We start from the raw sequence: 26879 nt of genomic DNA, 5'->3' as shown, positions 1-26879 counted from the left end.
GCGCGCGTCTGGCGTCTCTATAGCAACTGCTCAAACACTGATACACTGTAGCAAACGTTTAGACGGTGGAGACATTTTTAAAGTTCTTTTGTGTTTTCTTAATTCTTTCTATCTTTTGAACGCGCTGTATGTAGACTGCTCTACACGCAACTAATACACAACTGCAAGGACGGAACGACTACCTGATTTTTTTAACGATAAAACTGAGATTGTGACTTGAAGATGTCACAGACATATAGGTTCGGCTCGTCAGTGAAAGTAGAGCAGCTGGAAGAAGAACTGTGTGCTCAGATTCAGGCTCTGAAAGCTGAGATTGAGGACAATGAGACTTTACACCAAATATCCTCAAAACCATACAGGTGAGATAACTTGAATTCATTTCATTAACCATCATTATTAACTGAATTATTTAATGCTTAATGTACATTTACATATTTAAAATTGTCATGGAACTTGATTCATTCGTATTTTGATATATACATATCACAATATGCGTTTTATGTGGAATGAACATTTTTGATAGTGACTTGTGTCATGTTTTCATAAGGAATTATTCAAAAGTGTTTTCCCTCCTGATGTATCCAATAGACCAGAATATTATTTAAGGCATAGTTTACCCAAAAATGTACATTTTCTGAAAATTCATTCACCCTCAGGCCATTCAAGATGTAGATGAGTTTGTTTCTTCATCAGAACAGATTTGAAAAAATGTAGCATTCCATCACTTGCTCACCAATGGATGCTCTGCAGTGAATGGGTGCCGTCAGAATGAGAGTCCAAACAGCTGATAAAATCATCGCAATAATCCACAAGTAATCCACACCACTCCAGTCCATCAATGTAATACTTTGTGAGGCAAAAAGCTGCATTTTAACTTTAAACCTGGACCACTGGAGAATGAAATATTATGGATTTGTTATGGAGTAGTGTGGATTACTTGTGAATTATTGTGATGTTTGGACTCTCATTCTGACGGCACCCATTCACTGCAATGGATCCATCGGTGAGCAAGAGGTTACATTTCTTCAAATCTGTTCTGTTCTGTTTTGGATGGCCTGAGGATGAGTACATTTTTAGCACATTTTTGGGTGAACTATTTTTTTAATGATCTGCTCTTTCCAACTTTTTCAGCTCTGTCCATATTCCAAAAGATGTGGCTTACTTTCGTATGGAGAGGCAGCAGGTGCTCCTCAAAGCACTGCAAGTGAGTTTTGACAGATATTTCAGTTCTTATTCAGGTTTTTGATATCCTGCGTGTGCCTGCAGCTGTTTATTTGACATTTCTTGTTGTCTTTGTTGTAAATGACCTGTGACTTTAGGTTTCGTCCACAAAGCCTGTTGTGTCTCAAGCAGAAGTTGCTCAGAGAGAGATGGAGAGCTGTCTGACCCAAGAGTACACACCTGATAGTCTGCCCTTACTGCTGCATCAGGTTCCTTATGAGCTGTTTTATTGTGTTCACACAAATATAATCTTGTGGGAAAACATTTCTGATCATTTTGACTCCATTCTCAACAGTTTTACACAGATCAAACGTATAAACTGGCACAGTGCAAATACCAGCTGATGCTGAGATGGAGGAGATTCGGCCACCATTCCACTGTGCTGGAGAAACTATATCCTCAATATAAAGTATCTAAATTCTGCATTTTACAATATTTTCATGCATTCATAGGCAAAATGAATCCATTCATCATGTCCATTTTGCTCTGTTTAGAAACAGATCACACATTTAACCAATGAATTTGAGGATTCTGTGCATCGGGCACGTCGTCTTGCCGTGTCCAGAGAGAAGGTCCTGGTGGGTGTGGAGAGCCCAGTCGGTGTGGTCACACAGGAAGATGTCATCATTTACCTACAGTGGCTCATTTGCCATCTGCACTCTGTCAAAAGCATCCACAGCGTTCTGCATGTGAGAATACATAAGAATCTAACCAAATATTCAAGACTGGAGGAGAACAAATGTAAAAGTTTAAGATTTCTGATATTCTTTAATTATAAATTCTGGTAGGGAGGACATTGGTCATCTAACAACTAATGATGATTATAAGAAAAGGTGATTTGAATTTTTATCATATGTTGGCTGTAGGTTCTTCATTATCTCCCTTCTACTCAGTGGAATGAGGATCAGATGTCCAGTGCTGTAGATTTGACATCTCCTGCATATTTTGATGGTAAAGAACCCGTTTTTTTGATGCTGTATATTAGTTGAAAATTCTGTCATTAATAACTCACCCTCATGTCGTTCCAAACCCGTAAGACCTTCATTCATCTTCGGAACACAAATTTGAAATTTGATGAAATCTGAGAGCTTTCTGACCCTGCATAGACAGCAACACAACTACCACGTTCAAGGCCCAGAAAGGTAGTAAGGACATTGTTAAAATAGTTCATGTGACATCAGTGGTTCAGCTGTAATTTTATGAAGCTACGAGAATACTTTTTGTGCGCAGAGAAAACAAAAAGAATCACTTTATTCAACAGTTTCTTCTCTTCCGTGTCAGACTTCAATGCATATGGTGCTGCTGATGCAGGAGCCGGCATTCTTTGAAGATGTGCAGATGTTTTATGAATATAGGTTCACAAAATTAAAGTCAGACTGTTCTGTTTTTGCTTCGAATTTTGAAATTATACAATCTAATGTAGATTTAAAATGCCCATGCAGCATCTTTGTTTGGACTGTGATTAAAATACAGTGGTTGCCTCTAATTTTAAATGGAAAGAGCACAGGCAAAGCCTTAGTTTGTTTATATGTTAAAGTTATTTATTTATTTGATTTGGGGTTTGTTTTAAAATTTCAATTTAGTTTTGTTATTTGACATATTTCAATTTCACAAAGAATATGCTGCATTTTGTCCCAGCAATAATAAAAGGACACTTTTTCATTTATAATTAGTCTTAAATCTCATTTTGTGAAAAAAAAATCATATCGTGTAATCAATATTGTGAACTGTATCGCATCGGGAGTTGAGTCAGTCGTTACATACCTACATGTTACTCTGTTTTTGACCCATCCAGGTGTATTTGTATCAGTTTCAGAGGTCCCCCCGCACTCGACCAATATAGAGGATTTTCAAACCCAGCTGGACTTCCTCCTGTCACATTTTGACATCCAGTATAATACCAGAACCATCAAGACAGCTGGAGATGAAATGGAGCTCTTTAGTTTGGTAATCCTGACTAAATTACAATGAAAATGAAAATGTGCTTACCCTCAGGCATTCCAAGATGTAGATGAGTTTATTTCTTCATGAGAATAGGTTTGGAGAAATGTGGCATTACATCACTTGCTCACCAATGGATCCTCTGCAGTGAATGGGTGCCATCAGAATGAGAGTACAAACAGCTGATAAAAACATTACAATAATCCACACCACTCCAGTCCATCAAATAACGTCTTATGAAGTGAAAAGCTGTTTGTTTATAAGAAACAAATACACCATTAAGATGTTTTTAACTTTAAACCATCGCTTCTGGCAAAAATAAAAGTCCATAATCCAAAATAACACTTCCTTCAGTGAAAAAGTCCATCTCCCGTTGTCCTCTCACATCAAAATCCACCTACATATTTGTTTAGAGCTGTTTTCACTTGTAAACGGTGCTTGATCTGTGCAGATTTCTCTCCTGATTCAGATGAGATTGCTTTTTCACTGGAGAAAACAATATTATGGATAGAGCACTTGTATTTTAGCCCAGTTTGAAGTTAAAAAAGTCATAATGATGGAATTGTTTTTTACAAACACGCAGTTTTAGATTACTTGTGGATTATTGTGATGTTTTTATCAGATATTTGGACTCTCATTCTGACGGCACCCATTCACTGCAGAGGATCCATTGGTGAGCAAGTGACGTAATGCTACATTTCTCCAATGGCCAAAGTAAATTTTCAGCAAATTGTCATTTTTGGGTGTCTATTTCTTTCAAATGAAGTCTACAATATGATGAATTCTCATAGATTATGAAAAATAAGGATTGTTATTATTGATAAATTGTTTGTGGTTTATGTAGGTTAACTACCTGTTCAGGACTGTGTTTAAAAATCAGGAGGAGATGAAGACCTTCTTGCAGTATGTCAGCACTGAAGCAACAGAGAGGAAGTGGGGGAGAAAGAGTCCGAACATGACGCTCAGAAAAGAGTCCAACTGGATTCCTCATATACAGGTCAAACAAGCGAACAGTATTTTTTAGATGTGATCATTCATGAAGTAATATGATGAAATATGACATTGTGTCTCCTGTGGGAAACAAACAGATGAAGCCAAAGCGAGATCCCTGGCAACAAAAACAAATGGCCAAACTCAAGGAGCTCAGATCAATGGATGAACTTCTCAAGATGCACAGCAAGTTCCTGGAGGTGAACGGCTGAATTTGCCACAACTTTAGCTAATGCACTAAACGTTTTGTCAAGTTTTCTTTGGTTAATGTCAGTATTAGTTCAATCACACGTACAGTTTGTCTATAGTTGTGTATCCAGCATTACTATTCTGGTCCTGTTTTGCACTTCTTCTAAAGGAGTCCGATCTTCATAAAGTGACTGATGCTTTGAAGCAGTACATTGCATCTGCTTGTCAACCAGAACCCACAAAACCTTCATCCATCAACACAGCGACACTCAAAGAAACTTCTGACATATGGAGAAGCATTTATAACACAGCAAACATGTTTCAGGTGAACATCTGTGTAACCAGTAGACTCTGTTTTTTTTTTTTAAATACATGTTCCTGGTCTTTATCGTGAACAATTCTTTAGTGCACTTTTTTTTCGCGAAATAATGAAAATATTTATCTTTCCTAATAACATTATTTTTTCATTGTATGCACATTGTTTTCCTTTTTTTGCAGGTGGCCACTGGACAGACTTCTCATTTATCTAAATATCCAGATCAGAAAATCTCTGAGAAAAAGAATAAAGGGTAATTTTCCGAATCACTGAAATATGTCTCTGTGTGTGTGTGTGTGAGGGTTTCTTTCAACAGCTCTCTGTCTTCTAGCATTGCTGGTCAAAGCAGTGGTGCTTATCTTCTTGAGAAGGATGAAGATGCTGAAGATGGTGCCAAGGATCATGTAACAGTCAGAGGAGCTTATGCATCTTTAATCTACCTGAGACACCTCAGGATCAGAGAACTCAAGGTTAAAAAAAAAACAGTCAAAATCTGGCTATGAAAGGTTTCAGAGGTTTTCGTCTTTCCGCCTACAGAAGCATCAAAATGTAATAGAGTTTTACAATACTTTTTTAAATGTGTACCATGCTAAATGTACTATGGTAATACCATGATTCTTTGGAAGTGTATCATGCAAATACATAATCATAATTATAATATTAATCATCATAATCATTATTATATTATTATTAAATTAGTTTTTTGTATTTTCCTTAGCATTTATAAAATTATGCAAGGATGACCATACTCTTGGCAAAAAAGTTATCTTTACAAGAAGTAAGAAATGTAATATTTGTGAACATATGCCATATAAATAGCAGGGTGGTTCCATGACAGTACTCTTTCGCATTGGTTATTTCCCCTGCTATCGATATAAGGGTTTTACTCCCTGAAATACTGTTTATTTGTGTAGCGTACCTGTCTGAGCATGCTAAACTACCTGCGGTCAGTGGAGAGGACTCTGGTGATGGACACTGCAGGTCTGGAGTTGGTTGGAGGAGATCTGGTGAGAAGTATGGAGGAGACGGGCTGGATGAATGCTGCTAGAGGAGACGATGGCTCTACCGGAGCTCTTGGATCACATCACTACATCTACAACAGTCCAGTTGACTATAAGGTTCCTTACTTGCAGATTCACACAGTGTTTTAAGGAAAAAACAATGCTATGTGACAGGCAGAGAGTGTTAAATCTCTGCTCTGCTTTAGGTCCACTGTGCAGAGTTTATGGAGTTTCCTGAGGTGGAGAACCTCCATGACTATTACAGCACAGACGGGAGCTGCATCCACACGCAGGACCAGCGAGGTCTCTACATCATCTATGACGTGGCCCTGATGGACCTGGAGGAGTTGGAGCAGCATCTGCTGCTCACAGCATCTCATTTCATACAGAGGAGCAGAGGTCAGGACAGAAGCTCTTGTATGCTCTTTCCTGTGGATTTTTATCCTTAAATATGCAAATTTTCTACTAGCATATACGTGTTTAAAACTCTTTTTATGATTCACTCATATTGCAATGAAATTTGCAACAAGCAAAACTTTAAAAGTAAGGTAACTTAAATGAATGAATCTGTGTTCAGATTCTATTTCTATTGATGATAATCAGAAGAATTTCCATATGTGACCCTGGACCACAAAACCAGTCATAAGGGTCAACTTTTTGAAATTGAGATTTATACATCATCTGAAAGCTGAATAAGCTTTCCATTGATGTATGGTTTGTTAGGATAGGACAATATTTGGCCGAGATACAACTATTTGAAAATCGGGAATCTGAGGGTGCAAAAAAAACTAAATACTGAGTAAATCACCTTTAAAGTTGTCAGAATGAAGTTCTTAGCAATGCATGTTAATAATCAAAAATTACGTTTTAATATATTTACAATAAGAAATTTACTAAATATCTTCATGGAACATGACCTTTACTTAATATCCTAATGATTTTTGGCATAAAAGAAAAATCTATAATTTTGACCCATACAATGTATTTTTGGCTATTGCTACAAATATACCCCAGCGACTTAAGACTGCTTTTGTGCTCCAGGGTCACATATGATAAAGGCAGGGTTATTATAGTTAACTAAAATTAAAACTATAAAAAACTTTTTCATTACTTAAAATAAATGTTAACTGGAAAAACAAAAACAAAACATATTTTACTTCAGCTATTTGCCAAGACAACAATTCCAGTTTTTTAAATAAAATGTATTTTGTTTTATTTGTTTAACTTGAAATACTAAAATACTATATAAGCTAAATAAAAATTAATAAAAATCTATATAGACATATTAAAAAAACTAATTTTAAAATAAAAACACACAAAATTACCAACATTTTTAAATAAAATAAAATGAAATTTAAAACAGAAAATCTAAAAATAAAATCCAATTCAAAATATTCAGCAAAACTGTAATAGTTTATCAATCATTCTAAAATAACAAGAAAACAATGTAGGTCTGTACTATGTGTAGGGTGAAAATTGTTTCTAAATTATATGTCAGGTGATTGAAGGTGAGAAAAAGTAAGAAGGCATCTTTGATGCTACAAGGTCATATTTTAGTATGGTTTAGCACATTTTTGCATAACTCAGCAGTGTAAAAACACCTTTAATTTGTAATATGTGTTTCACAATCATCATTTCATGTTGTTCTGTCAGAATCACATGTATCAGATGGATCTGGAGGAGATCTTTATTCCTTGGCTAGAATGGATGTGGATCGGTTGGCCGTGCTTTTAGATATATGGACATGTGAAACAGAATTTCTGGAGCACAAAATCCAGGTATGTGTCAGGTGATTGCCGTTAAAAGTCATGTTTAATGATGCTATACACTACTGTTCAAAGGTGCCGTTCATTTGATCAAATATACAATAAAACAGTAATATTGTGAAATATCGTTACAAAGGTTTTCTATTTAAATATATTTTATAATATAATTTATTCCTGTGATCAAAGCTGAATTTTCAGCATCATTACTTCAGTCTTCAGTGTCACATGATCCTTCAGAAATCAATCTAATATGCTGATTTGCTGCTCAAGAAATGTTATTTTTATCAATGTTGAAAACAGTTGTGCTGCTTTATGTTTAAAAGAAGCTGTGATATATTTTTTCAGAATTCTTTGAGGAATAGAAAGTTCAAAAGAACAGCATTTATTTGAAATAGAAATTGTTTGTAAGATTATAAAAGTCTTTACTGTCACTTTTCATCAATTTAATGCATCCTTGCTGAATAAAAGTAATAATTTCTTAAAAAAAACATTACTGACCCGAAACAGTACTATTACTCGAAAAGTAGTGTACGTCAGTGATAAAATGCCGTCTTGTGTTTGCAGCTCTTGAATTGCTATTTGGAGGCATATCAGCATGTCACAGATCCAGATGAATGGTTCAGGTTGGCTCAGGTCATCACAGACATCATGCACAGAAGGCCACAGATGGATTTTACTGCTGGATATTTTGTTCAAGCTTACAGGGACACGATTGTCTGCCTCCAAAGCCACCAACAGCTCATCAAACTAGTGCTGAACAATCAGGCAACCGAGCATTTGTTCTTTAATCATGTTTAACTCACCTGAGCTTTCATATTATTTTATTCTCTGATGTTTTCTGAACATTAGATTGATGAGCAGAGACAATATCTGGAGAGAATATGGAGGGAGGGACAGAATGGTTGTCCTAGTGAATACGGCCTGCCACCAAAATACATCCCTAGACATCTGGTATCAGTCGGTGGAAGCAGGTAAATATCACAATAATAAACCTTAAATGCAACATCAAATTAAATTCAAATTCACCCTGTTTAATTAGCACACAATACATGTCATTCCTGTAACAACTATAGTGAAGCATGGTGTTAGCAAAGCCAAAGTCATGTGTTCAAATTAAAAAAAAAATTACTTCATTACTCTAGTCATCCGTGTCACATGATCCTTAAGAAATCATTCTAATATGCTGATTTGCTGCTTTATTATTATCAATTATTATTGCTACTCAATTATTAATAACGGTTCTTATTATTATCAGCGTGAAAACCGTTTTTGGGGCTTAATATTTTTTGTGGAAATTAAGAATTTTTAGGCTTTCGTTTTCTTTTCTATTTTTCTAGGTTTCCTTAATGAATAAAAAAAGTTCAAAAGAACAGGTTTATTTGAGATACAAATCTTTTGTGAAGTTATGAATGGCTTTACTGCTACTTTTGATCAATTTAATGCGTCCTTCCTGAATAATATTATTAATTACTTACCCCAAACTTTTGAATGGTAGAATGGTGGTGATAATATTAAAAATCAGCATATTAGAATGATTTCTGAAGGATCATGTGACACTGAAGACTGGATTTGCTGCTTTATTATTATCAATTATTATTGCTACTCAATTATTAATAACGGTTCTTATTATTATCAGCGTGAAAACCGTTTTTGGGGCTTAATATTTTTTGTGGAAATTAAGAATTTTTAGGCTTTCGTTTTCTTTTCTATTTTTCTAGGTTTCCTTAATGAATAAAAAAAGTTCAAAAGAACAGGTTTATTTGAGATACAAATCTTTTGTGAAGTTATGAATGGCTTTACTGCTACTTTTGATCAATTTAATGCGTCCTTCCTGAATAATATTATTAATTACTTACCCCAAACTTTTGAATGGTAGAATGGTGGTGATAATATTAAAAATCAGCATATTAGAATGATTTCTGAAGGATCATGTGACACTGAAGACTGGAGTAATGATGCTGAAAATTCAGCTTTGCATCACAGGAAAAAAATGCATTTTACAATATATTCAAATTGAAAGCAGTTATTTTAAATGGTAATAATATTTCACAATATTACTGTATGTTTCATCAAATGAGACTTCTTCCAAAATTAAAAAAAATATATTAATCTTTACAAACTTTTGACCAGTAGTGTGTATTTGCCTCCTTGTACTTTCATTGCAGGCCTGCTTTGAAGAGTGTGTATTTTTTAGAGATTCACCCCTCATTGTGTTTGGCGTCGCGGCTGTACGAGGGTCTTGAACGGGCCTGTGCTGAGCAGTGTGAGCTGCACAGATCGAAAACACCGTCTCAAAGAGTCAAACTGGAGCAAAGTCTCTTGAAAATGGCCTTGCGACATTGGCACTTGCTTGCCGCTCCTGGCGCAACCTACAGTTCTCAGATCCAGAGAGATGTATGTGTCTTTTTTTTGTTGCTCCAAATAAGCTCAAAGTCCACTGTCAAATGTTTAGAGGAGAAATAAAATGGAAAAGAAAAGCCTCTTTTATTTTCTTTCCTTTTGAGAATTGCATTGTCACTTCACAGAATGATAAAGTTAAAATAGATATGCAAAAAATCATTAAGAGTGTTCTGTATTGTTTTAGTTGTTCTCCGAAGGGTTCATCGAAGACCCTGTCCTGGTAAGAGAGCTGGGACTGTCTGTTGTGAGATCTGCAGAGGAACAGGAGAGGAAGCAAGGCAAAGACAGACAGCTGTTCATGCTGAAGACGTTCTGCACATTGCTAGAGCTCGTCACGCTCCGTCATCGCATCACTGAATCAGCAGCAGAGACCCAACACCTGTCCCAGTTGAGTTTCCGCTGAGCAGTTCAAATTTTCCTTGATTTTTGAAAATTAAAAACAGAATTCATTATACTATAAATGCAGAATTCAAAACTTCCAATCCAGTTCCAGTTATTCAGTTCATTCTATTATTTCCACAATGCAGGATGGGGCAGAAATAGCTTGAAGCCCATTTGACAGACATGACAGCATGCAAATAGACTGTTTCATTTTTCAAGTCAGAAAGAGTGGAAAATAATCATGAAAAATTAAATGATGACTGATTTTTGAGTTTTTGGGGAAAAAAAGATATTAGTGAAAAGAACTATAGGCATATATATGCCTTTAATTTGTTCATTTAAATAGTAAATAAAAAAATATTATTGTATAAAAAGTAAATCATTGTGCTGTATTATAATTCCGCTTTGGTGAACAAAATAACATTAGTGGATCTCAGATGAGAAAAAATTAATACTATGGCCTATTGCAGTTTGCCATTGTTTATATATATTAAAAAGTTATATATGTAACAGGCAGGGTCAAACACCAGCAAACAGGTACAATCCAGGGCGAGACAAAAGAGCAATCCAATAAACAGTCCAAGGTCAAAAAACAACAAGGCAAGGCAAGGAAACACAGAGACTCGGAACAGGGTACAGGCTAAACAATAATCAGCAATGTGTGTGTGGATGAGTGCAACCTTTATAGTGTCACTGCTAGGAAACATGTGTGGTGCAATAATGAGTTCCTAGGCAGGGGTTTATGGGGAATGGAGTCCGGAGAGAACCAAGACAAAACCCCTTATTGTGACGCTGCAATATAACAAAGAGTGAAAAATTTAAGGGGGTCTGAATACTTTCCGTACCCACTGTATATAATGATACATGATTAAATGTAAATATAATGTAATACATACAGTATATGCACACATATATGTGCTGCCTTTACTTTTGTACATTTAAATAAACATAAACATAAATAACAAAATAAACAATAAAAACATTAATAAACCTCAGTTGGGAAAAAAGATTTTAAAATATTCATTATTCATTCAATTTACTCTTAGGTCTTTCCTTAAAATGACGACTGAAGAAGCAGCTGAAGTCATCAGACTCTCACCTGCATGTCTTGTGCTTTCTGTCATGTCGCTCTAGATTGTATAAATCAGTGGCCAGACTGATGGGCTTTGATGAAGTTCATTTGTACCTGCGGCCGGTGCAGTTTGAGTTTGCTGTGCGGAAAGAGATTCCAAAACAACTTCCTGTGTTCATCACGGCCCTCCAGGACGACAAACAGAATGCTGACAGGTAAAAGTCTGCAGAACTGATATCGACCTCAAGACACTATCAGCATCTGTTGAAAACAATCATTTGAATGCAGTGTAGTGTGTATGAGGTATGTAGTGCCTAAATACTGTAATTAATGTTTTTTAAGGTTAGCATATCTATTACTATTGCTCACGGTTATTACACAAGTATTAAATGTATTAATTGTGTAAAAATCTCACTTCCTGTTTTATAGGTTTGTCCCAAACAGTCTACCTCTCGCTGTTCAGGAGCTTGATGAGAGTCATATTGGCAAATTTAACTTTCAATCTAACGAAGCAGTTTTACAGGTAATCACATGATGATTTTTAATTATTATGCACATTTTGGCACATTATTTTTGTTCAGTATATTAATCATTTGACCTTGTGTCTCTGTCTTCCAGCTCATGAATCAGTCCAGCCTGGAGAACCTGCAGGTGGTTCTGGTGTGTCAAGTGGTGCAGAAGAACGCTCTGATTGGTGCACTTAAACAAGCGTCCTTATGCTATAGGACAGAGAAGCTGGTTCAGTCTTCAGATACAGACCTGCTGCTGCAGCACGGAGGAACTACTTCCTCGGAAACCAGGAAACATGCTTTAGCTACTAGAAACAGGTCTGCACAAAACTGATCCGGAACATGTCTAGATCATATTTCACCACAAGTGTATTTTGCATAAAGAAAATGAAAATTAAAAAAGAAAACATTATTTTCATGACAGCATATTTTCAAAAAATACAGAAAAAAATATAGTTTATGCTTAAAGCATCATGAAACCCCCTGTTTCAGCAATGGTTAGTTCTCACCACAGTTTTAAAGGTGACATATCGTGAAAATCTGACTTTTCCCGGTTTTAAGTGCTATAATCAGGTCCCCGGTGCATCTACCAACCAAGGAAACGTGAAAAAGATTAACCCAGTAACTTTGTTTTAGTAAGCCTTTTTCTGCAAACGTCGAAAAAACGCTTGCATGTCTTGCATTCTGGATTCATAGAGCATGTCTGATTTCGCTCCCTTGGTGACGTGGTAAAGGGATCTCATTATAATATTACCACCCCTTAATCTGTAAATGTAATACACCCACAGCGCCGTCATTGTGTTTTCGCAAGCGACAACGGTGTACCAGCTCTAATGCCATGGCGAAAGTTTGAGCAAAACACGCTAACTGTTACACAGACGAGCATAGAACACTATTTACAGTCCCAGCCTCAGAGGAGACAACAGAGCAGTGGATTTATTGATTTATTTACTGTATATTGCTGCTGCCACACAGATCTAAAATAAACATGCAATATATTTCCAAGCAGTTTACCTTCACAGACATAACCCACTGTTTTTGTAACTCGGGGCATAATATGTCTCCTTTAAAAAAATGCTAAAAAAGTGGGCGTGGTGCGGAGCAGAGGGGGAAGAGAGGAGACAGACAACACACACAACTTTGCGTTCAGACAGTTTCATTTAACTCCCATCGTGTTAAAAACACAAATAAATGCACAGCCATTTGCACTCCACATTGAAAACATATATATGAACGCGCGGTTGTATAACTTTTTAGGCTTATTCTGCTGCGTTTATATAAGCATTTTGACGGGTTGTGTCACAGAGCTGTAAAAACGGTTATGCTCACCAAGTGAATGAATCGCGTTTGTGCCAAACTCTTATTACAAAGCAAAAACAAACGCTCTCCTCCAATCCATGAACGTTTCTCTCAGTTCATGTACGCAGTCTCACAGTCTGAAACCGTCTGTCAATACAAATCAACACATGCTGTTGTGAATAATTGAGCGAAGGGTTTTCTCATAGGATAATAAAACGCAGTCTCATAAATAATTTAATAGACGCCGGCGCATCATCGATCCACTATATTCCATTGCCACGTCACAAATTGTGGCGTCAACACGATGGGTTGTGTCACAGAGCTGTAAAAACGGTTATGCTCACCAAGTGAATGAATCGCGTTTGTGCCAAACTCTTATTACAAAGCAAAAACAAACGCTCTCCTCCAATCCATGAACGTTTCTCTCAGTTCATGTACGCAGTCTCACAGTCTGAAACCGTCTGTCAATACAAATCAACACATGCTGTTGTGAATAATTGAGCGAAGGGTCTTCTCATAGGATAATAAAACGCAGTCTCATAAATAATTTAATAGACACCGACACATCATCGATGCACTATATTCCATTGCCACGTCACAAATTGTGACGTCAACACGATGTACATTTTAAACCCGGAAGTTGAAAATAGTGCAAAAAAGCTTAAAATTAACCAGTTTTCTCAAATAGTTAAAAGTATCGAATGCTAACATTGACTTCTATAATGTGCAACACAAACACCTCTGCTAAAATCTCAGAAAAAGTAGTCTGGGGTTTCATCTTTAAACAAAGAAAAAATGTCTGTCAGTAGGGTGAGAGAAACTTAATTTAGAGGTAAAACAAGTTTTTTATTATTTAAAAAATGCAGAAAAATATTTAGATTTGAAATACTTTAGTGTATTGCATTATGCTAGTATTTGTTTCTCTGCCTTTAATTTGTTAATTTAAAAAAAAGTTGTATTCTATCACTTTCTTACAGCTCTTAATCGCAATTCTTTGTGTAATTCACCAATATGTGAAGTAATCTGGATATAAAGTTTTCCAAAATGGACATTAAGACATGTTTTATCTGAGTATAGAATGACTGTGTGAAATGATTTTGTAATCCAGGATTGCAGGTGCTTTTGTGTCCGTTCAGCTGGAGAAAGTGTGTCTTCGCGATGAAATGCTGAACACGTTTATAAAGAAGAAAGAACAGATGAGTGCGCTGAAGTTAAACTCTGTATGTGTTCAGGATTATATTTGCAAAATAAATGGAAATGTACCTCAGTTTTCATCCATCCATCCTTCTCTCAATAGGAAGAAGTGGGCAGGATCAAGAGGAAACTGATTTTGGAGTTCTGTCACAAGTATGTTTAATCAGTAAACAGTGTTTCCCTCTCTTTATTTTCTATAAAATGAGGAAATGACCCTAAATTTTATATTAGGGTGTTCTCTGCAGCAGCAATGATTATGTGTCTCTTTCAGATTTAACGAGCGTATGTCACAGTATTGTGTCCGAGGACAGGTTGTTGCTCTTTGCCACAGTCTCTCCTCACTGCTGGATGAGGTGCCGCATATCCGTGACAATTACTTTGTGATGGGAAAACCAAATGAATCAGACCTGCAGTCAGATGACAGATTGTGTCCTGATCCAAGGTGAAGAAAATACATACAGAGTGTTCCTATAACATTTTGTGTCATGTTAATTCTTGTTGGCCAAACATTTGGACACACGGCTGAATTTATCTGCTTAATCACTTAAAAACCTTTAACGGCTATTGATCAAAACAGGATAATTATACTTAACTGAAACTAAAACTATAAAAATATGTTCATTGCCTGTAGTGAAATAATGTTAACTGAAATAAATCTAAATAAATGTGAAATAATTTTATTCTTAGCTAGTTTCCAAGACAACATTTTTCATTTTCATTGATGTACTAAAATAAACAAAACTGAAATAAAAAATTTATAAAAACTAAATAGACATATTATTTAAAATACAAAAACTTATAAAAATGACAAAAGCAAGCAATAAAATTACTCAAACTTTTATTAAAATGAAAATGAAAACAGAAAACAAAAAACTAATGTTGAATGTTAATAAAAACTATAATAGTATAAATGATGCTAAAATAACACTGGAAAGTAACACTCGATAACACTCAAAAGGCTTGTGCTTTAATGCTTGAACAGTTCATTTTGTAGACAAATATAAATTGTTTAAAAATTATTTTTTTAATGCGTGAGTTGGGCTGAATAGTGAATGGTGGGAGTGAAAAATAAAAATTAAATGTTTATATATTATTTTATATTTTATTCATAGTTTCGATGGACGTTATATTATTAAAAATTTGGAAAATAGTTCAAACAATCAACATTTTTAAAACAAACTAATAAATAATAATAATCATAATAATCCGTTTTATTGTAATGCTTAAATTTTATGTTTCATAGTTTTAATTAATTTTGCATTATTAAAAATATGGAAAATAGTCAAAATAAACAACCAAACAAGACTAAATAAATAAATGCATACATACATACAGTACATACATAAATAGACAGACAGCTAGATAGATAGTCAGATAGACCTACATTATTAAATATTTACATTTTATTATATGTTACATAGAAAATAGTCAAAATAAACAAAGAAAGAAAGAAAGAAAGAAAGTAAGTGTCATCAGTTTCCACAGAGTAAATGTATTTCTAAATCATAACTGTTTCTGGCTGTTCAGGACATTTCAGCCTCGTCCCAGAAGGCTGTTATCAGCTGATGGAAAGCGTCTGGTAAACCTGTGGTTCATCCCTCATTACACTGAAGTGCTGCTCATGTTCAGAGCTCTAGAGGAGAAGGTGACTAATAAACATGACACAGTGTACCAGTTCTCATTAAAACACATTTTCCTCATCATTTTTGCTTGACGTGTTTGAGTCAGCTGATTTTAGTGGATTCTTGTTACAGGAATGTCACCAGGCTCTTCAAAACACACTGCAGATTATTTCAGCTCTTCATGACGTCGTATATTATCTGGTGAGCTTTGCTCGGCTGGGGAATCCGAACACTTCCTTCAGTCCCAGCAGCACTCAGAGACTCACAGCAGACTGGGGCGGCTTAGAGAGCATCGGTATATGATAACTCTGGAAACACACATTACCCTGTGTTGTTTTTAGCCGATATTGTGTGTTATCCAGCCCAGCGTTTCCTTATGCTCTGATGTTTGTCCAAAGGGGCTGAACTGTGGGACGTCCAGCGACAGATTGACGCTCTCTGTGAGCCCAGAAGTTCAGAGGCTGTCGGGCGGCTCCTGCAGCTACACAGGGACGTGCTCTTCCTGCGCTTTGATACCGCAGTGCGCTACATGATCAGGTGCTGATAATTTACAGATTTCACAGGATTAGGGCCAGTGACAAATAATGATGTTTGAGATGAGAGGAGAGCGTTTTTGAAAAATCTAGTTTAAAATGCATGCTCCAAAGTAATATTAAAGTAATATTTGTATTCATGCTGGATTCATACAGTTTTGAAAAGCTTTTATTTTAATTTTTATTTTCAATGACTTTCAATGAAGAAATATATTGAAAACACTAGGAAATAATACTTAAGTAATATATAATACAATTTTCCAATTTTCTTAAACGTTGCATAGATGTTAATGTACACATTATTATTATTACTATTATTATTACAAAAAATAAAAGCATTTTAAGCATTTTTAAGGTAAAAATATTTGTAAAAAAAATATAATGAATTTAGTTTGTTTCTCTTTTGTCGGTTTTACCATTCGACCGCCTGAAATACCCTCTTCATAAATATTTTACAAATTTTTTTTTCCTTTATTAACAGTAGTCTCAGTGTTATTTTAGTATCATTGAGATACTATTATAATTTGTATTAATATTTTGAATGTATTTTTATTTTCTGTTTTCATTTTAGTTATTTTATTGTTTGTTTTTCTTTTCATTTTTAATAGTTGTTTAAAATATGTGATATGTAAAATAAATGAAATTAATATATAAAGTAAAATAAAACAAATTTTGTTTTTGTTTTAGTAGATCAAGTTATTAAATGTGTAGTTATTTTGCTTTCGCAAACCTAGGGAGGCAAAATAGTCTAGTGTAGGGTATTCCCGTCACGATGACGTTATGATTTTTGGATCACGTGTCACTTAAGGTGCGGTTATGAGTACATCAGATAAGAACGATTGGTGGGATATCTAAATTGTAGAACCTCTTACTGTATTATCAACATAAGGAAGACACAAGTGTGCAGGAATACGAGATTGCAATTTGCCGCTTCTCCATTTCTGTACTGTGATTGGCTGTTTCCATCACAGCGGGGGGACACGGTGTGGCCCACTCTTCTTTCCTCCTGTGGAATTTATTTGCATAGTCCAAACAAACTTAGAAGTTAGAAAAGTGTCACTAAAGTTTTACCAGTGCATTTCTCACTTTCCAAACCACAACCAGAATACATTTGGCAATGTTACGAATGCATTAAGTCCAAACATGATGGGAAAAGATTGAACTGTCATGCATGCATTCATTTGTCCATTAACAGCTGAGTTTAAGATGTTGCACTACACATCGCTGTCACTGAGAATACTTATTTCTCTGAATAAGTGTAAGATAGGTGTGTTGTAGTTTGCATCAGTTTAAGGTTTGAAAACACAGTTATGAATGGATTTGGTTGGATCTCTGTGATCTCTCTTTATTTCACCCACTGCTGCTGCATCCTGGAGGTCCTAAGGAATTTTTATGGCGGTCACAGGCCAAAACTCATTCACACAGGGCGTCGGCGTCAAGGCCTCTCGTTTACTTTGAATGGAGTGACGTCAAGCGTTGGCGAAATGAATTGTGGGTCCGTCGCGTCGAGTTGGGTCCGTTGCTTGTGGCAGAAGTTGAAAACTATTCAACTTTTCAAGCACCAACGTAGGCGTCAGCCAATCAGATTGCCATATGCAAATACCCTTGCGCAATAAATATATTAAATATATTAAATAAATAAAATTGTAATCGGCTTTATATCGGCCACCCTGCTTTCCAAGATATCGGCATCAACTGTCAAAAAAACAATATCGGTCTACCACTAATTTTGACCAATGAGAAGTCCTGTCCTTCCCAGGCTTGGTACCAGAGATCTGTCTTCTTGCCCTCTAAGAGGTGTCTGGCTGCTGTCCTAGTGTCTATATCTAATGGCGTTGGACAGTTTGCTTTTGTTAGTCCACCAAGATCCAATCAAAATGCAGAAAACCTTTGTCCAATATTGTGGCCAGAGAGGGGCCCCGCCATTTACTGGGCCCTGGAATTTGCTGTTCACTACAAATGAATATGAGATATGTTGCTTTGGCAACTAGCTGAAAAAATAATTATACGTTTTTTTTAACATTTATTTCATTTCAAGTAACAAGAATTTTTTTTTTTAACGGTTTTAGTTTTAGATAACTATAATAATCCTGGATATTTTTAAAGGGATACTCCACCCTAAAATGAAAATTTTGTCATTAATTACTTACCCCCATGTCGTTCCAAACCCGTGTTGGGGGTAAGTGATTAATGACAACATTTTCATTTTGGGGTGGAGTATCCCTTTAAGTAAATGTCTGTAAATGACCCATTTTCATTGACGCATATTCACATTGTTTTAAAACATGGCATTTCCATTTTTGTTTCACCACAAGGGAGGCGTTCCTCTCCTCTGGAAACCTCTCGGCCTATCAGAGTGTGAGTGAAAACATGAGCCACGCCCTCCCAATCATGAATGACAGCATGATGGGGGGAGCCAATTTCCTCTCTGTTCCTGAACCGCTAGAACCAGCCTGCCTTCAGGTGAGGAACCACCAGGCCTGTCCAGCATACATGTTCTTCCTTCACTAGTGTTTAGTGTTTTATTTGTGGTTTCAGGCCCAAAAATGGTATCCATGGCGATCTTTCATTGCAATCCATGGATCGCATCCTTTGAGTATATGGGATGTTTCACCGATTGAGCATTACATGCAGGTGTGTTACTTTATAAATACATTTTTTAGTCTTCCTCTGCTTCATTTGGGATCAGGGTCATGTAATCTTGTGTTTTTGTAGCTCTGCCTCTGTGATCTGAATGACCGCTGTAGAATGGAGGCTAATGGGGCGATTCTGGGCGTATCCCTGATCATTGATGATGTGCTGAGTAGTGGAAGAGATGCAGCGCCGCTCCAGCTACAGACCACAGGAGACCCCGACATCACCACAACATCTGATAGAGAAGTCATTCAGAATTTAAGATTGTCTCCCATTTGGTTCATAAGTTGGAAAGCTGATTTAAGTACAAAAGTCGAGTTCTGGAAGTAAAATCTCCATTGGGGAGTCTTTAAAGACAGACCTGTTTTGCTCTCAGAGGTTGTTGATTGACTATATATGCTTTTGTTGAAGCCGACTGTTCACATTATTTCGACTTATTTTTAAAATAATCATTTAGCAGTGGAATTTGTGGTGTAAAAACTACATTTCCCATGATGCTGTGCAAAAAATTTCAGCAGAGTCATGGCTAGCATTTTTTTTTTGCGATAAACTGAAAATATATTGTTTATACAGATATAATCAATAACTCTAAACAAATAGTTTATATTTCACTATCATATTAAATTTTGATTATATCTTTCGCAATACTTCATGGGATTGTAGTTAAAATTAAAGCTGTTAAGTAGCTAGTCTTGTACCTTTTTCTTTTTGTCGATTCTAAAATACTTTTTTGCTTCAAATCAAAGTGTGTAATGTTGTGATTCACCTCATAGCTGGTTGGTTTGGTTCATGGCTTTTAACTCATTGACAAATACTTTTTTTTTAAAATCCCTATGGGAAAAATGAATGGAACCAAAGCCACTAAAAAGTGGGAACGCATTTAATTAGCCCAAACACCACAAGTAGCAAAAGTTGGAATGGCAAGATGAGAAATTTACTGAATTGTAATTCAAAGAAATGTTAAATTTTGTGACAAAATAATCTTGATCTTGAGGTGTTTGTTCTGCGTTTCTGTAACTTGAGAGTGTAGATTCATAGTGTGTTCATACATCTTTGTTTGTTGAAGCACATTTATCTCATTGTCATCGTTCAGGTTCTTAATGATAACATGGGAAATGAGGAGAGAAAAACGGAGGTTGCGTCTAAAACTCAGGACCCCATAGAGTCCCTGATGAAGCAGCGGGGATTTTTACTGCTCTGGAAGCAGATGGAAGCTCTTAAAGAGAGCTGGACTCAACGACAGACGGGTGTTGAGAAAATAAACACCACTGCACAGTTTAGACACTTGTCTCAGCTTTACAGGTCATGAACATGTCATCACTATTAAACACTCACTCTTTCATAAAGGTTTATGGTGAAACAAATACGCATGTGATCTTGTGTTGCAGGGTTGATCTGACCTGTGATCTTGTGTTGCAGGGTGGAGATTTACTTTCCCAGCATGCAAGCTCTGGCCCAGCAGATGGATAAGGAGAAGGAATATGAGATTTTGCTGTCTCAGACTCAGTCTGTCCTTCCACCACCTGGAGCAGCAGAAGCTGATGTCAAAATGTGGCAGGTAGTGCATGTGAAACAGGCCTGTTATGGTTAGCTAACAGTAAAACTATGAAAACATTTTTCATTTAAAATAAAACTAAAAGAAAATAAAATGTAAATGAAAAGCTTAAACTAAACAAAAATGGAAATATTGCCTTGGCAAATAAACCTAACTAAAATGACTAAATGGGAATAACTGAAATAAAACAAAAAATTAAATAAAAATATATTGAACCTAAATAGAAATATTTAAAAAACTAATAAAAATGACAAAGCACAAAAAATAATAAAATAAAAATGAAAATTTAAAAATAAAAGCTATTTCAAAATATTAATAAAAATTAAATTAGTAACAATCAAAGCAAAATTACATGAAATCTGAAAGCATAAAAATGAGCTCATTCAAAATATTAACAAAAACTATAATGGCATTTAAATTATGAATTATGATAGTATATGAAGTTTAAGTTGAAGCACTAAAAATACTAACTGGAAATAAATAAAAACTAAAACTGAATTAAACCTAAAACTGAAATAAAAATTAAACCTAAATACTAATATTTAAAAAGAAAAAAAACAACTAATACAGATGATAGAACCACAGAACAAAATTACAAAAAAATGAAAGTAAAATTAAAATGAATATAAATTTGTGTTTATTAAATATTAATAAAAACTATAATATCATATGAATTATAAATTATAAGTGTATATGAAGTTTAAGTTGAAACACAAAAAGTAATAACACGAAATACATAAAAACTAAAACTTAAATAAAAAAATAAAGTAACTTAAATAGTTAATTTACTAAAATACTAATACTAAAATTAAAATGAAAACGGTATAAAATATTAAATTAAATCTAAAGCATCTAATAAATGATTAAATGTAATTCAAAATATAATATAATATAAATAAAAACTATAATAGTATACTAAAATAACACTTATGTTCACCTGCTCTTTATTTTGAAACACTGGGGTCTGTAAAGCAAAGATTTGAACAGTCAAGTCAGTATGCTCTATGACTATGAAACAAAATAAGTGATTCAGATTTGGGGAATATTCATTATAAATGTTCAGGTCTGCAGCCATGATGCTTTCTTAAAAGTAAGAAATAATAAATCCTAAATTGTGAGGTCGCATTTTGGCAGTTCATTAGTAAGATTCTTTGGATTGATGTCTTTGGCATAGTCCATTTCAGACTGATGTTTTTGCCTGTTTGTTGTAGTTACTGAGACTCTTGGAGATCACGGAGTGTGACATGATCCGAGCGCTTCAGAAGAGGATTAACAGTGAAATGACTTTAGTGATGTCGGAGCGCTCACGGCATGATGCGCGGCTCCCCGCAGGTACCCAGCATCAAAGAGCACGACGGGAGGATGGCGCTGAGCCTGATTCTCTCTGAAAGCCAATAAACTTCCCCACACCTAGTCTCATATATTTAGGATATTATAACATTTTTGTCCTCTCTGAAATGCATTGGTCTTCTTCTGCTGTCTTCACATGTCAATAAGAACTGTGGAAACGGCCTTCGATGAAGCACAGTGTCTCTCTAGAGAGACCACAGATTGTGGAGGATTTCATCCAGCGGTTGGTGAAAGGTGTTGAGCGTGAGATTGATGGACAGGTAAATATTTCTTGCTACACTTCTAAAAATAAAGGTCCCTGAAGGGACAGTACCACCTTTCAGTGTACAGCTCTTAAAAAAACTTTTTTTTTCCGTAGTGCAAAGAACATTTTAATATTCTACAGAACCTTTTTCCACTATAAAGAACCTGGAAAGGTTCCATGGATGTTAAAGGTTGTTCATGGAACCTTCAATGCCAATAAAGAACCTTTATTTGAAAGAGTATATGGTTACGATAGCATTTTTCAATGTCATGATAAAGATGCCATGTAATGGACTGATATATAAACAATGAGTGTTTTCCAGGTGACGTTCTCCAGCGCTCATCTGCAGGAGTGCTTGACTGAACTCACTTGTGCTGTCATGAATCGCGAGCGGAGTGTCTCCCAGCGATATTCCCAGTTTTACGAGCACATCCTTCAACAGCAGGAACAACTTCTTTACCAGAGAGAGCAGGTACATCTACACTATTTATTGTTTTGTGTCTCTTTTGCTCACCAAGGCTGCATTTATTTGATTAAAAATACAGTAAAAACGGTAATATTGTGAAATATTATTGCAGTTTAAAATAACTGTTCTCTATTTTAATATCTCTTAAAATGTAATATATTTCTGAGATACTGAAGCTGAATTTTCAGCATCATTACTCCAGTCTTCAGTGTCACATGATCCTTCAGAAATCATTCTAATATGCTGTTTTGCTGCTCAAGAAACATTTCTGATTATTAACAATGTCCTTGGATCCTTGCTGAATAAAAGTATTAATTTAAAATAAATAAATAAATAACACAGCAACTGTTAGTGAAGTGATAGATTCAGCAGAGTTGCAGCAAGATGTATGCATATTTCTCACCTGTGAACATCTGTATCCACAGGATGTTAAAGAGCTAGAAGCCAAAGAAATGCAGGCTAGTGACCCCTACAGAAAGGTAAACTCGGGTTTGTGCGTATATCACCATGATTCTTCAGTACTGCTCAGTAAACACATCTAATCTCAGGTGGCGGATGTGTGTCGTGGGATGATGGTTGACATCACGGCTCTGCGTGCCAGAGTAAGTCAACTTGAGGAGGAGAAGAGAAGCTTAGATCAACATCTCAACCTCAAACACAGAGAGCGCTATGACACGCTGGTTCGCCAGCTCTTCTCCACATGCGTTCTTCTGAAGGTGTGTAAGCTTTCGGTTTTGATATATGGACTATGATTTCATAAAATCATTAAAACATGAACTAAGTATATGTAGCGTGATGTCAGCTGGCTCAGCTCTCTGTGCCGCCCACAGTCACGTCTGGACAAATACCATGTGAATATGGACCATGATGTGCGACAGCTGGTGAGCAGCGTGAGGAAGGAAGGCGTGGACAGAATCATCAAACTGAAAAATAAATTATCCTCCGCTAATGATAACGAGACCCTCATTCACACACTTCATGAGGTGAACCGCTAGAATGAGCTTTGTTATAAGGGAATAGCCGAAATCTAAATGTATATTGTTTAAATCTAACAAATAATAAAAAAAAAAAAATTATTTATATATATATAAATAAAACATTAATTAATAAATTAATTAACTAAAATAAAATGAATATAGTTAATATATATTAATTATATATGATAAAATATGTAATTAATACAATTTTATATATATATATATATATATATATATATGTGTGTGTGTGTGTGTGTGTGTGTGTGTGTGTGTGTGTGTGTGTATCTTAGCTAATTTTATTAATTACATGTTTTATCATGTAATTTTGTGATCATTTACTCACTCAAGTCACATTACAATAAATCTAAATACTCTTTTTATATATTTTATATATATACAGTATATATATATATATATATATATATTGTATATTAGCACATTTCCCAAATCTTTAATACAGTAATGAAAATAATCCTGTAGAAATAAGGACTATTTTAGGACCATGTAGATTTTCAGTGACCTAATGTAAAAATTTCTTCTTATCACTAATCTAATGTGAAAAAATATTACTTTAAATAAAGAGCAGTTGGAAGTAAAGTGGTGTATGTTGTTAAAATTGAATTAAATTTAAAATGTAATAATTATATGATTTATAAATTAGATTTACAGTACAATCATGTAAATTCTGGGGGTAATGTGTTAAATGATCATGAACAATGTAGTATTGCAGAAAATCTTAATGATTTGTTTTTTATGCAAAATGTATTGACCAATTTTTTTTCTGTTATTTGGGGTGAAATGTGACCTGGGCTTTTCTTTGTGACATTCAACCTTTTATCTCTTTGTTTTATTCAGAAAGAAGTATTAGAAGATCTTCATGCGGAGAATAGTAAGCTGGCTGGACTTGTGTGTAAACTGAGAGCCTTTAACCACTGGAGGCTGGTGATCGCTCAAGAGAAACTACAAAAAGAGCTGCTGCAGTGGAAACTGGTATTAATCACTTGTGTTTAATAATACCAGGCTTCGGCTAGCCTCTCCTCCTCTTCTTTTGCCCTTTATTAACTCTGAATGTTGCTCCTGTGTGTCCAGAATGAGGTGTCGTGTAAAACTGAAGCTCTTAAAGTGAAGATGATCTCGGAGCAGAAGGAGATTGGTCTAAAACAAGAGCTCGATGCTGTGCAGGAGGCCATGCTGCAGTGTAAGAGCGAATATGAGCATATCCAGAGACAGATCATTCAGCAGGTACAACACTCTCAGCCTTCTCATCTTTATATCCATAATTGGGCTTTGCTGTGTGCAAATTGAGCCATCATAAAGACAGGAAGTACCTGAAATACAGTACACTGCTTCCAGACTGAATCTTATGATCTTAGTCCAGGGGTGTAAAAAGTATTGAAAATTTGTACTTAAGTTAAAATGCAGATACTCTATAAAAAAAATTTGAAAGTGAAAGTAAGACGGTATTCACATTTAATTGTACTTTAAAATTTTAAATTGTGCTTTTTAATGTGACTCTTGAAAACAAGAGGCAGTAGAGATGAAAAAACTGTCAAAAAAAAAGAAACCTGTCAAAAAATCATTGTTTTCTCACTGTTGTGACTGTGTAAAACTCTAGGACACTGCAGACGTTAAAGTGAACCAGTATACTGAAACCTGTTACCTTTCAGCTAAAATATTTAGCTGATGGTTTTGCAATGACATTTTTTGGAATATAGTGATTTTTAGACTAAGCAGCAAGACTAATCATGAACCATGTTCACAATCCTTAAGTTCATCCATCTGCAGCTATGGTTATTATAAAAAACTGTAAGGAATAGTTCACCCCAAAATGAATATTTTGTCATCATTTACTCACTCTTGTCACATTAGAATAAATAAAAATACTATTTTTATTTTTAAATACTATATATAATAAAGAAATGACATGTACATAAAAATATAGTTAACCAAGTTTAAACTAAAACCATAAAAAGCATTTTGTTACTTGAAATAAATGTTAACTGAAACAAAATAAAATATAAAAACATACTTATTTTATTTCAGCTAGTTGCCAAGGCATCAGTTACCATTTTAATTTAGTTTAACTTTATGCACTAAAAAAATGAAACTAACACTGAAATAAAATTTAAAACTGTATAGACATATTAAAAAAACAACTAAAACTAATAAAAAATTACAAAAACAAACAACAAAATTACTAAAACTTTAAATGTAAAATGAAAACAGAAAATATAAAAATAAAAACTAAAACGAATTAAAATATTAATAAAATCCATAATAGAATCTCACTGATACCAAAATAACACTGATTGTAATGGACTAAAACTTATTATTTTTACCTTGTAAATGTAAAAGTACAAGTATTCAGTTATAACAGAATTCAAATAAAGTACAGATCCCCCAACATAATACTTTAGAATAGTAGTCAAATACACTTTACACCTCAGTCTCAGAAGCTGCAGGACATGGAGCATCGCTCCACACGAGACACACAGAGCCGACAGGAGCTGGAGGTGCTGCGCATGCAGAGTCTGGAGCAGCTGCAGGAAGACATGGAGGACAGACAGAGTCAACTCAGGGCTCTGAGCGCACAGCTCGAGAAAAACAGCAAAGAGACAGAGCTACGGCAACAACGCAGCCACAAGCAAATCAAACACGTGAGTCTGAACTGCAGGCTTTATGATGATTATTATAAATGTTAAAGGGGTCATATGATGCGATTTCAATTTTTCCTTTCTCTTTGGACTGTTACAAGCTCTTGGTGCATAAAGAAGATCTGTAAAGTTGCAAAGACTAAAGTCTCAAATCCAAAGAGATATTCTTTATAAAAGTTAAGAGTCAACCACGCCTACCTAAAACAGCTCGTTCTAACACGCCCCCACATGTCTACGTCACTATGTGGGAAGATTTGCATAACGCCGCCCAATTGTTCACACAAAGAAAGAAGGCGTTTTTAATTCTCTTTTATTCTCTATTTTTTAATTAACTTTTATTCTCGCTGTAGTATTGTTGTTGCCGCTGCCGCCATGTCGTGAAGGTGCTGTGTGCTTCGTTGTAAAAGCGAAACTACTTTGTTTGGTCTTCCAAAAGAGGACGATATCTGCTTCGTCATGCCTAGATGTATTTACAACACTGTTCCAGAACAGTTCAACCCAAATATTCAGATGTGTGCAGCACATTTTATGGAGGACTGTTTCCTGAACCTGGGAGAGTAGACTA

At 35.2% G+C, this 26879-nt stretch overlaps 1 protein-coding gene across 1 annotated transcript in view; it reads left to right on the top strand.

The window, feature by feature from the left end:
* Positions 1 to 222: 222 nt before the first annotated feature.
* Positions 223 to 26879, top strand: part of si:ch73-242m19.1 (coiled-coil domain containing 162) — a 30683-nt gene continuing 4026 nt past the window's right edge. Inside the window, exons 1-42 of the mRNA XM_016284083.1 lie at positions 223 to 359; positions 1132 to 1204; positions 1320 to 1430; positions 1517 to 1630; positions 1716 to 1910; positions 2088 to 2172; positions 3017 to 3168; positions 4007 to 4159; positions 4251 to 4352; positions 4511 to 4666; positions 4840 to 4910; positions 4989 to 5127; positions 5572 to 5775; positions 5865 to 6057; positions 7312 to 7436; positions 7989 to 8189; positions 8274 to 8395; positions 9590 to 9818; positions 10009 to 10211; positions 11340 to 11492; positions 11707 to 11800; positions 11896 to 12104; positions 14194 to 14305; positions 14383 to 14432; positions 14551 to 14721; positions 15807 to 15924; positions 16034 to 16196; positions 16300 to 16438; positions 18750 to 18897; positions 18973 to 19068; positions 19150 to 19314; positions 20162 to 20370; positions 20488 to 20626; positions 21835 to 21955; positions 22121 to 22233; positions 22540 to 22689; positions 23109 to 23162; positions 23232 to 23399; positions 23514 to 23666; positions 24516 to 24650; positions 24750 to 24902; positions 26108 to 26317. Coding sequence (XP_016139569.1) covers positions 223 to 359; positions 1132 to 1204; positions 1320 to 1430; positions 1517 to 1630; positions 1716 to 1910; positions 2088 to 2172; positions 3017 to 3168; positions 4007 to 4159; positions 4251 to 4352; positions 4511 to 4666; positions 4840 to 4910; positions 4989 to 5127; positions 5572 to 5775; positions 5865 to 6057; positions 7312 to 7436; positions 7989 to 8189; positions 8274 to 8395; positions 9590 to 9818; positions 10009 to 10211; positions 11340 to 11492; positions 11707 to 11800; positions 11896 to 12104; positions 14194 to 14305; positions 14383 to 14432; positions 14551 to 14721; positions 15807 to 15924; positions 16034 to 16196; positions 16300 to 16438; positions 18750 to 18897; positions 18973 to 19068; positions 19150 to 19314; positions 20162 to 20370; positions 20488 to 20626; positions 21835 to 21955; positions 22121 to 22233; positions 22540 to 22689; positions 23109 to 23162; positions 23232 to 23399; positions 23514 to 23666; positions 24516 to 24650; positions 24750 to 24902; positions 26108 to 26317 — 5988 coding nt within the window. The remainder of the gene's footprint in view (positions 360 to 1131; positions 1205 to 1319; positions 1431 to 1516; positions 1631 to 1715; positions 1911 to 2087; positions 2173 to 3016; positions 3169 to 4006; positions 4160 to 4250; positions 4353 to 4510; positions 4667 to 4839; positions 4911 to 4988; positions 5128 to 5571; positions 5776 to 5864; positions 6058 to 7311; positions 7437 to 7988; positions 8190 to 8273; positions 8396 to 9589; positions 9819 to 10008; positions 10212 to 11339; positions 11493 to 11706; positions 11801 to 11895; positions 12105 to 14193; positions 14306 to 14382; positions 14433 to 14550; positions 14722 to 15806; positions 15925 to 16033; positions 16197 to 16299; positions 16439 to 18749; positions 18898 to 18972; positions 19069 to 19149; positions 19315 to 20161; positions 20371 to 20487; positions 20627 to 21834; positions 21956 to 22120; positions 22234 to 22539; positions 22690 to 23108; positions 23163 to 23231; positions 23400 to 23513; positions 23667 to 24515; positions 24651 to 24749; positions 24903 to 26107; positions 26318 to 26879) is intronic.

Source organism: Sinocyclocheilus grahami, unplaced genomic scaffold, assembly GCF_001515645.1.
Source record: "Sinocyclocheilus grahami isolate Dianchi unplaced genomic scaffold, SAMN03320097.WGS_v1.1 scaffold179.1, whole genome shotgun sequence".
NCBI lineage: Eukaryota > Metazoa > Chordata > Actinopteri > Cypriniformes > Cyprinidae > Sinocyclocheilus > Sinocyclocheilus grahami.
Note: the sequence above shows the minus strand (reverse complement) of the source record. Positions and strands in the feature narration are given on the sequence as shown.